At 39.0% G+C, this 12,134-nt stretch overlaps 1 protein-coding gene across 3 annotated transcripts in view; it reads right to left on the minus strand.

Moving 5' to 3' along the window:
- Positions 1–11,157, minus strand: part of LOC117259264 (S-arrestin-like) — a 32,415-nt gene extending 21,258 nt beyond the window's left edge. For 2 of the 3 annotated variants that reach the window (XM_078167450.1, XM_078167455.1), the window contains exons 1-2: positions 4,943–5,834; positions 4,779–4,839 (exon numbers count right to left, since the gene is read on the minus strand). In XM_078167450.1, the coding sequence (XP_078023576.1) occupies positions 4,779–4,839; positions 4,943–4,990 (109 nt within the window). In that variant the 5' untranslated portion in view covers positions 4,991–5,834. Of the gene's footprint in view, positions 1–4,778; positions 4,840–4,942; positions 5,835–10,688 lie in introns of those variants that run through there. The other variant, XM_078167451.1, reaches the window with a different exon arrangement.
- Positions 11,158–12,134: the final 977 nt, after the last annotated feature.

Genomic DNA, 12,134 nt, shown 5'->3' on the forward strand with positions numbered 1-12,134 from the left:
TTTAGCTATTTTCATCTTAATGGGAAAGGTGCCCAGTTTCAGTGAGAGATTGCAGATATGTGCAATGGGATCTGCTATAGCTACAATTACTTGTTTAATTAAGAATAGATCAATATCATCACAATCCCTTGATGTCTTGTTCTTAAAATTATTAACAATGTCAATTATTTCGGTTTTATCTGTATCTCTCAGAAAAATAGTAGCTGAGTTTGTTTCTTCAAAAATTTGTGAGACACCTCGCCCTTGTGGAGGGATTATCTCATCGGCCAGCTTGGTCCCGACATTTACAAAGAATCTGTTGAAGCCTGCCACCACTTCATCACTGTTTTTAATTATCTTACCATTATCAAGAAATTCATTTGGAAATCCAACACTTGTTTTTTTTCTTCTAATAATTGAATTTAAAATATTCCAGGTGCCCTTTATGTTATTTTTATTGGTTTCCAACAATTTACTATAATAATCTTTCTTACATTTTCTTAGGATATCCGACAATGATGGACGGATTAATGGAGACAATGATGGACGGATTAATGCAGACAATGATGGACGGATTAATGTAGACAATGATGGATGGATTAATGGAGACAATGATGGACGGATTAATGTAGACAATGATGGATGGATTAATATAGACAATTATGGATGGATTAATATAGACAATGATGGATGGATTAATGTAGACAGTGATGGACGGATTAATGCAGACAATGATGGATGGATTAATATAGACAATGATGGACGGATTAATGGAGACAATGATGGACGGATTAATGGAGACAATGATGGACGGATTAATGTAGACAGTGATGGACGGATTAATATAGACAATGACGGACGGATTAATGGAGACAATGATGGACGGATTAATGGAGACAATGATGGACGGATTAATGGAGACAATGATGGATGGATTAATGTAGACAATGATGGACAGATTAATGTAGACAATGATGGATGGATTAATGGAGACAATGATCAATGGATTAATAGAGACAATGATGGACGGATTAATGTAGACAATGATGGATGGATTAATGGAGACAATGATGGACGGATTAATGGAGACAATGATGGATGGATTAATATAGACAATTATGGACGGATTAATGTAGACAATGATGGATGGATTAATATAGACAATTATGGACGGATTAATGTAGACAATGATGGATGGATTAATATAGACAATGATGGATGGATTAATGTAGACAGTGATGGACGGATTAATGCAGACAATGATGGATGGATTAATATAGACAATGATGGACGGATTAATGTAGACAATGATGGATGGATTAATATAGACAATTATGGACGGATTAATGTAGACAATGATGGATGGATTAATATAGACAATTATGGACGGATTAATGTAGACAATGATGGATGGATTAATATAGACAATTATGGATGGATTAATATAGACAATGATGGATGGATTAATGTAGACAGTGATGGACGGATTAATGCAGACAATGATGGATGGATTAATATAGACAATGATGGACGGATTAATGTAGACAATGATGGATGGATTAATATAGACAATTATGGATGGATTAATATAGACAATGATGGATGGATTAATGTAGACAGTGATGGACGGATTAATGCAGACAATGATGGATGGATTAATATAGACAATGATGGACGGATTAATGGAGACAATGATGGACGGATTAATGGAGACAATGATGGACGGATTAATGGAGACAATGATGGATGGATTAATGTAGACAATGATGGACAGATTAATGTAGACAATGATGGATGGATTAATGGAGACAATGATCAATGGATTAATAGAGACAATGATGGACGGATTAATGTAGACAATGATGGATGGATTAATGGAGACAATGATGGACGGATTAATGGAGACAATGATGGACGGATTAATGTAGACAATGATGGATGGATTAATGGAGACAATGATGGACTGATTAATGGAGACAATGATGGATGGATTAATATAGACAATTATGGATGGATTAATGTAGACAGTGATGGACGGATTAATGCAGACAATGATGGATGGATTAATGGAGACAATGATGGACGGATTAATGGAGACAATGATGGACGGATTAATGCAGACAATGATGGACGGATTAATGTAGACAATGATGGATGGATTAATGGAGACAATGATGGACGGATTAATGTAGACAATGATGGATGGATTAATATAGACAATTATGGATGGATTAATATAGACAATGATGGATGGATTAATGTAGACAGTGATGGACGGATTAATGCAGACAATGATGGATGGATTAATATAGACAATGATGGACGGATTAATGGAGACAATGATGGACGGATTAATGGAGACAATGATGGACGGATTAATGTAGACAGTGATGGACGGATTAATATAGACAATGACGGACGGATTAATGGAGACAATGATGGACGGATTAATGGAGACAATGATGGACGGATTAATGGAGACAATGATGGATGGATTAATGTAGACAATGATGGACAGATTAATGTAGACAATGATGGATGGATTAATGGAGACAATGATCAATGGATTAATAGAGACAATGATGGACGGATTAATGTAGACAATGATGGATGGATTAATGGAGACAATGATGGACGGATTAATGGAGACAATGATGGATGGATTAATATAGACAATTATGGACGGATTAATGTAGACAATGATGGATGGATTAATATAGACAATTATGGACGGATTAATGTAGACAATGATGGATGGATTAATATAGACAATTATGGATGGATTAATATAGACAATGATGGATGGATTAATGTAGACAGTGATGGACGGATTAATGCAGACAATGATGGATGGATTAATATAGACAATGATGGACGGATTAATGTAGACAATGATGGATGGATTAATATAGACAATTATGGATGGATTAATATAGACAATGATGGATGGATTAATGTAGACAGTGATGGACGGATTAATGCAGACAATGATGGATGGATTAATATAGACAATGATGGACGGATTAATGGAGACAATGATGGACGGATTAATGGAGACAATGATGGACGGATTAATGGAGACAATGATGGATGGATTAATGTAGACAATGATGGACAGATTAATGGAGACAATGATGGACGGATTAATGGAGACAATGATCAATGGATTAATAGAGACAATAATGGACGGATTAATGTAGACAATGATGGATGGATTAATGGAGACAATGATGGATGGATTAATGGAGACAATGATGGACGGATTAATGCAGACAATGATGGACTGATTAATGGAGACAATGATGGATGGATTAATATAGACAATTATGGATGGATTAATGTAGACAGTGATGGACGGATTAATGCAGACAATGATGGATGGATTAATGGAGACAATGATGGACGGATTAATGGAGACAATGATGGACGGATTAATGCAGACAATGATGGACGGATTAATGTAGACAATGATGGATGGATTAATGGAGACAATGATGGACGGATTAATGTAGACAATGATGGATGGATTAATATAGACAATTATGGATGGATTAATATAGACAATGATGGATGGATTAATGTAGACAGTGATGGACGGATTAATGCAGACAATGATGGATGGATTAATATAGACAATGATGGATGGATTAATGGAGACAATGATGGACGGATTAATGGAGACAATGATGGACGGATTAATGTAGACAGTGATGGATGGATTAATATAGACAATGACGGACGGATTAATGGAGACAATGATGGACGGATTAATGGAGACAATGATGGACGGATTAATGGAGACAATGATGGATGGATTAATGTAGACAATGATGGACAGATTAATGTAGACAATGATGGATGGATTAATGGAGACAATGATCAATGGATTAATAGAGACAATGATGGACGGATTAATGTAGACAATGATGGATGGATTAATGGAGACAATGATGGACGGATTAATGGAGACAATGATGGACGGATTAATGCAGACAATGATGGACGGATTAATGTAGACAATGATGGATGGATTAATGGAGACAATGATGGACTGATTAATGGAGACAATGATGGACTGATTAATGGAGACAATGATGGATGGATTAATGTAGACAATGATGGATGGATTAATGGAGACAATGATGGACTGATTAATGGAGACAATGATGGACGGATTAATGGAGACAATGATGGACGGATTAATGAAGACAATGATGGATGGATTAATGGAGACAATGATGGACTGATTAATCGAGACAATGATGGATGGATTAATGGAGACAATGATGGACGGATTAATGGAGACAATGATGGACGGATTAATGGAGACAATGATGGACAGATTAATGGAGACAATGATGGACGGATTAATAGAGACAATGATGGATGGATTAATGGAGACAATGATGGATGGATTAATGGAGACAATGATGGACGGATTAATATAGACAATGATGGATGGATTAATGGAGACAATGATGGACAGAATAATGGAGACAATGATGGACAGAATAATGGAGACAATGATGGACGGATTAATGGAGACAATGATGGATGGATTAATGGAGACAATGATGGACGGATTAATGGAGACAATGATGGACAGAATAATGGAGACAATGATGGATGGATTAATGGAGACAATGATGCGTGGATTAATGTAGATAATGATAGATGGATTAACGTACACAATAATGGACAGATTAATGGAGACAATTGTGGACGGATGATGGACAATAAGACAGCGAGACATAAACCTGATGTCTGTCTTTGGAAGACATATTTTAGGTTGTACTCACCGACTGGATCCACAAAATCACAGTGATCCACAAAGTCTCTCTTGCCCATGTAGACGGACACCTGGAGGACAGAGCATCCACATGACGTTCAAAGTGAGACAGTAACACAGGACAGAGCTGACAACCTCAGGTCTCTACAGAACAATTGTTGGTGCAAAACTTACCGACTTGTCCCGAGACACTTTCTTAAAGACGATGTGTTTAGGACTCATATTGATGGACAGACAGACGTCTCAACCTGCAGGACAGGACTCACACATGAAATATCTTCAACCTCCTTAGACCAAAATGTCCAAGTGTCCCCAGATGAGACAATAAGTTCCCAATGTCCTTAAATGAGATGATAATAAAGTCACAGTGTCTTCAAATGAGACAGTAATAAAGTCCAAGTGTCCTCAAATGAGACAGTAATAAAGTCCCAATGTCCTCAAATTAGACAAAAGTAAAGTCCCAAGTGTCCTCAAACGAGACGACAATAAAGTCCCAACGTCCTCAAACCAGACGATAATAAAGTCGCAATGTCCTCAAACCAGACGATAATAAAGTCCCAACGTCCTCAAACCAGACGACGATAAAGTCGCAACGTCCTCAAACCAGACGATAATAAAGTCGCAACGTCCTCAAACCAGACGATAATAAAGTCCCAACGTCCTCAAACCAGACAACGATAAAGTCGCAATGTCCTCAAACCAGACGATAATAAAGTCCCAACGTCCTCAAACCAGACGATAATAAAGTCCCAACGTCCTCAAACCAGACGACGATAAAGTCCCAACGTCCTCAAACCAGACGATAATAAAGTCCCAACGTCCTCAAACCAGACGACGATAAAGTCCCAACGTCCTCAAACCAGACGATAATAAAGTCCCAACGTCCTCAAACCAGACGACGATAAAGTCTCAACGTCCTGAAACCAGACGATAATAAAGTCCCAACGTCCTCAAACCAGACGATAATAAAGTCGCAATGTCCTCAAACCAGACGATAATAAAGTCCCAACGTCCTCAAACCAGACGACGATAAAGTCTCAACATCCTCAAATCAGACGACGATAAAGTCTCAACGTCCTCAAACCAGACGACGATAAAGTCTCAATGTCCTCAAACCAGACGACGATAAAGTCTCAACATCCTCAAATCAGACGACGATAAAGTCTCAACATCCTCAAATCAGACGACGATAAAGTCCCAACGTCCTCAAACCAGACGACGATAAAGTCTCAACATCCTCAAACCAGACGATAATAAAGTCCCAACGTCCTCAAACCAGACGATACTAAAGTCCCAACGTCCTCAAACCAGACGACAATAAAGTCCCAACGTCCTCAAAATAGACGATAATAAAGTCCCAACGTCCTCAAAATGAGATGACAGTAAAGTCCAAATGTCCTCAAATGAGACAATGTTAAAGTCCAAATGTCCTCAAATGAGACGATAATTAATGTCAATGTCAATTTTATTCATATAGCACAATTCATTTCAAGTAAACTCAAAGTGCTTTACATTAAAAAAAAACAAAATATTACACAACATTAAAATCCAGAAAAACATCAACACAATTATATAGCGACAGTGGTAATTGTAATAAGTGTAGCTTATTTGCTGCGTTGGAGGCGAGGCTTAGTGAATTAGAAGCGCGGCTCCACACCATGGAAAACCATTCAGTAGCTGCGGTAGTTAGCCAGCCCCCTGTAGCCGGTGCGGAGCCACATAGCATAGCCTTAGCCTCTGCTAACTGTCCTCCGGCAACTCCCGTTCAGCCGGGAGGCTGGGTTAAGGTTCATGAGAGGCGCAGCTCCAAGCCGAAGCCCACGGCTCACCACCGGCCTGTTCACGTTTCCAACCGCTTTTCCCCACTCAGCGACACACCGATAATAATTTGTTATAGTGTACCATGCTCCTGGCCCGTATTCTGAATTTGTATCTGAATTCTCAGAGTTTTTATCCAGTTTAGTTCTTAAATCAGATAAAGTTATTATTGTAGGCAATTTTAACATTCATGTTGACGTTGATAATGGCTCCCTGGCTACCGCGTTTATCTCATTAATAGACTCCATTGGCTTCAGTCAGGGTGTACATGAACCCACTCACTGTTTTAACCATACCCTCGATCTAGTTCTGACGTATGGAATTGAATTTGATAACCTAAAAGTCTTTCCACAGAATCCCTCGCTATTGTATCATTATCTGATTACTTTTGATTTCTTTTTACTCGATTACACGCCACTCAGCAACAGTTACTCTACTAGATGTTTATCAGATAGTGCTGTCGCAAAATTTAAGGAAAAGATTACTCCGTCATTAAATTCAATTCGAAGTCCCTCAGTAACAGAGGTTTCCTGTACTGACTTTGATCATTTTGTCGATAGTGCCGTAGGCTCGCTGCGAACAACACTTGACTCTGTAGCTCCTCTTAAAAAGAAGTTAAAAAAGCAAAGAAAGTTTGCTCCTCGGTATAACTCTCAAACCCGTAGGTTAAAACAAATATCACGAAAATTTGAAAGGAATTGGCGATTAACCAAACTGGAAGAATCTCGTTTAATCTGGACAGACAGTCTCAACACTTATAAGAGGGGCCTCCGCAATGCCAGAGCAAACTATTACTCAGCATTAATAGAAGACAATAAGAACAACCCCAGGTTTCTTTTCAGCACTGTAGCCAGGCTGACTGAGAGTCAAAGCTCTATTGAGCCTTGTATTCCTTTAGCCCTTAGCAGTAATGATTTTATGAGCTTTTTTTAATGACAAAATTCTAACTATTAGAGGCAAAATTCATGACCTCCTGTCCTCAGATAGTACCTATCTAACCTCAAACACAGCTGTAAGACCTAATATATATTTAGATTGCTTCTCCCCAATTTCTCTTCAAGAATTGACGGCAGTGATTTCTTCATCTAAATCATCAACGTGTCTCTTAGACCCCATCCCAACTAGGCTACTTAAGGAGGTCTTACCTTTAGTTAACACTCATATATTAGATATGATCAATATATCCTTATTAACAGGCTATGTACCACAGTCTTTTAAGGTAGCTGTAATTAAACCTCTCCTAAAAAAGCCCACCCTGGATCCAGAGGTGTTAGCCAACTATAGACCAATATCTAATCTTCCTTTAATGTCAAAGATCCTTGAGAAAGTAGTCGCAGACCAGCTGTGTGATTTTCTCCATGATAATAATTTATTTGAGGAATTTCAGTCAGGATTTAGAGTGCATCATAGCACTGAGACAGCACAAAGTTAAAATTACAAATGACCTTCTGATTGCTTCAGACAAAGGACTCGTCTCTGTACTTGTTTTATTAGATCTTAGTGCGGCGTTTGACACTATTGACCATCAAATTCTGCTGCAGAGACTGGATCACTTAATTGGCCTAAAAGGTTCTGCACTAAGCTGGTTTAAATCTTATTTATCTGATCGTTTTCAGTTTGTTGACGTTCATAATGAATCATCCTTACGTACTAAAGTTTGTTTTGGAGTTCCGCAAGGTTCTGTGCTCGGACCAATCCTATTTACTCTATATATGCTTCCTTTAGGTAACATCATTAGAAATCACTCTGTAAATTTCCATTGTTATGCAGATGATACTCAGTTGTATTTATCGATGAAGCCAGAAGAAAGTAATCAATTAACTAAACTCCAGAACTGCCTTAAAGACATAAAAACTTGGATGAGCACCAATTTCCTGATGTTAAATTCAGACAAAACTGAAGTTATTGTTCTTGGCCCCAAACAACTCAGAGACTCTTTATCTGATGACATAGTTTCTCTAGATGGCATTGCTCTGGCCTCTAGCACTACCGTAAGAAACCTCGGAGTAATATTTGATCAAGATTTGTCTTTTAATTCTCATTTAAAACAAACCTCACAGACTGCATTTTTTCATCTGCATAATATTGCGAAAATTAGGCCTATCCTGACCCGAAAAGATGCAGAAAAATTGGTCCACGCTTTTGTTACCTCAAGGCTGGATTACTGTAACTCTCTATTATCAGGTAGCTCTAGTAAGTCCTTAAAAACTCTCCAGCTAATTCAGAATGCAGCAGCACGTGTACTAACAGGAACTAAGAAACGAGATCATATTTCTCCTGTTTTAGCTTCTCTGCACTGGCTCCCTGTAAAATCCAGAATTGAATTTAAAATCCTACTGTTAACTTATAAAGCTCTAAATGGTCAAGCTCCGTCATATCTTAGAGAGCTCATAGTGCCATATTATCCCACCAGAACACTGCGCTCTGAGAACGCAGGGTTACTCGTGGTCCCTAAAGTCTCCAAAAGTAGATCAGGAGCCAGAGTCTTCAGCTATCAGGCTCCTCTCCTGTGGAATCATCTTCCTGTTACGGTCCGGGAGGCAGACACCGTCTCCACATTTAAGACTAGACTCAAGACTTTCCTCTTTGATAAAGCTTATTAGTTAGGCTTATAAGCTTGCTCTTGCTAACTCGGCTTCTTCTCCAGAGCCTTTGTGCTCCACTGTCTCTCAGATTAACTCATATCACAGCGGTGCCTGGACAGCGTGACGTGTGTGGTTGTGCTGCTGCCGTGGTCCTGCCAGATGCCTCCTGCTGCTGCTGCCATCATTAGTCATTAGTCATACTTCTACTGTTATTATACACATATGACTATTGTCACACATGTATACTGCCAGATATTAATACATACTTTCAACATATTGTACCACAGTAGCCAGAACTATAACTATAATATTATTACTTTCAATAATGTTGTTGTAACCTACTGTCATTACCGTCTGTCCTGCATCTGTCTCTCTCTCTCTCTCTCTCTCTCTCTCTGTCTCATTGTGTCATATGGATTACTGTTAATTTATTATGCTGATCTGTTCTGTACGACATCTATTGCACGTCTGTCCGTCCTGGAAGAGGGATCCCTCCTCAGTTGCTCTTCCTGAGGTTTCTACCGTTTTTTCCCCGTTAAAGGGTTTTTTTGGGGAGTTTTTCCTGATCAGCTGTGAGGGTCTTAAGGACAGAGGGATGTCGTATGCTGTAAAGCCCTGTGAGGCAAATTGTGATTTGTGATATTGGGCTTTATAAATAAAATTGATTGATTGATTGACTGATTGATATAGAAGCCCCTGCCCTGTCACATAGCCGCACATCAAATAAAGTCCCAACGTCCTCAAACCAGATGATTATAAGGTCCTAGTGTCCTCAACCGAGATGACAGTAAAGTCCCAATGTCCTCAAATGAGTACGTGCTAATTAACAGCGTCTCGTTAACCCTGTTGATAAATCGGTCTCATGTGTCTTCATATCAAACTACAAACACTATGAATCATAAATAAAGATTCAACCATAAAATCGAATCAGGTTTTGGACCTCGTCAACGTCTGTCTCAGGATCAGCTGCAGACTGACTTGGCAGAGATGGCAGCCATCTTGTTTTTAAATGGATTAGTGTATTGTGGTCTCACTGTCACTTGATGGGACAGAAAGTGTCCACGATGGAGGACAACAGGTCTGAGTGAAGCAGGGTGAAGTATAAGGAACATTAAACCCAGAATGCGACGTCCTCATCTGAGGACACAGGGTCTCAGTTTGAAATGACCTGATTATCGTCTGTTAAAAATCAGGTTTGATTTCATGTCTTGCTTTAATAATATTTTTCTGGTAAAATTAAAACTAATAAATTATTTTCACTTTCATTAACAAAGAAAACAAAAGAATCTGTTTTTCTGTTTCTGGCAAACAAACTGAAATAATATTTAAGAGTCAAACTGATTCACCAAGTAAAGAATTTAGAATAAAATCAATAAAATTTTCAAATGATAAAGTCACATTTCTTCTGTCTGCTTACAACATTTATAATAATGATAATCATAATAATAACGATGATCATAAAAATGATTATCAATTAAAAAAAGAATTAATAATAAAGGCATAAAGCAGAGACTGACCTGGGAGTAGAGATGTGAGTGTGTTGACAGCAGCAGCAGGTTTCAAACAGCTGATCAGCTCAATTTATAATTCTCTCACACACACACACACACACACACACACACACACACACACACACACACGCCGGGTCAGCAGGCGGATTATTATGGACAGAACACACACACCCATAATCTTCCACACAACAACACTCAACAAACACACCTGTCTGTAACACAGACCGTGGAACCGGGGGGGCCAGAGAGGCCATGGCCCAGGTAACTTTTGTACTCTGACATAGAAGGCTGCATTGGGATTGGGTCCCGCAGGTCCCCATTAAACAGTAGAAGAAGAAGAAAAAGAAGAAGAAGAAGATGTAGCCTAGCGACAGGATGTCAACACAGGAACTTGGTGCACATGCATGAGCGTTTCCACTCCATATTTATTCATAAATGGACGAATATGCCCTGAACCAGCTTTCATGCCAATTTGCTGCTTGCTCCACCTGTCTGTCTGTCTGTCTGTCTGTCTGTCAGCTCCATCTCTCATGAGACAAACATGAAAGAAGACGTGCAGTTTATTGTGTTTCACCGGTGACGAGCTGTCATTACGCGTGACTATTACGCACGTCTGCGCGCTCTTTATAACTCACTATGTGAACCTATGTTGCATAATAAAGATTTGCCCCCTCGTAATTTTTAACCGCCCCCTAAATAACTTCATCCTGGCGCCGGGCTTGCCTTAACCTCAATCACTGCGTGATCATATAAAGGTAGAAAAATAAATAAATACAGAGAACAGAATATGAAACAGCCTTTATTTCATTAAAAACTAAATGAAAACAACGAAATAGGAGCGCTATTCCTGACCAGTGCGTCAAAAGACATGCAGGCCAGGGAAACGAAACAAACAACCCCATGAATCTCTTTATTAATAGCCTATAAAATGACGTGTTTTCTCCTGTGGGACGGGAGAAGACACAAAATCAATGCATCTCTATTATTGTGCGGGCATCAATTCTCAGAGTTTTGCGGTTGGGGGCGGTAATGGTCAGAAATTCAGCGTTCTGGTTACTTTTCAGTAACTGCGCAGCTGCGCTTGTTTTGTTGTTGGGTGTGTGTGTGTGTGTGTGGGTGTGTGTGTGTGTGTGCGCGGCTCTGCACATCAGTCTGATATGAGTGCTGACTTGTGATGATAATGAATATGATGTTGATTTAGATTCAAGGCAGCAAGATGAGTTTTGGTTGTGGACTGGATGTACTTTGTTGTTTGCTATAGTTTCATCTGTGCGTTTATGTGTAAATAGGCTTGGCCTGTTGTGTGTGAATGTTAGAGTGGGATCAGAGGGGTTAATCTGAGCAAGCATGTGTTCGTGTTCATGCGTGTACTGTAGATGTGACTGTGTGGTGTCAGAATAAAAAAAAGTGCTCCGCAACGTTATTTAATACATCAGTAATATTGTCTGTTTC

The sequence above is a fragment of the Epinephelus lanceolatus genome, chromosome 4 (genome assembly GCF_041903045.1).
Source record: "Epinephelus lanceolatus isolate andai-2023 chromosome 4, ASM4190304v1, whole genome shotgun sequence".
NCBI lineage: Eukaryota > Metazoa > Chordata > Actinopteri > Perciformes > Serranidae > Epinephelus > Epinephelus lanceolatus.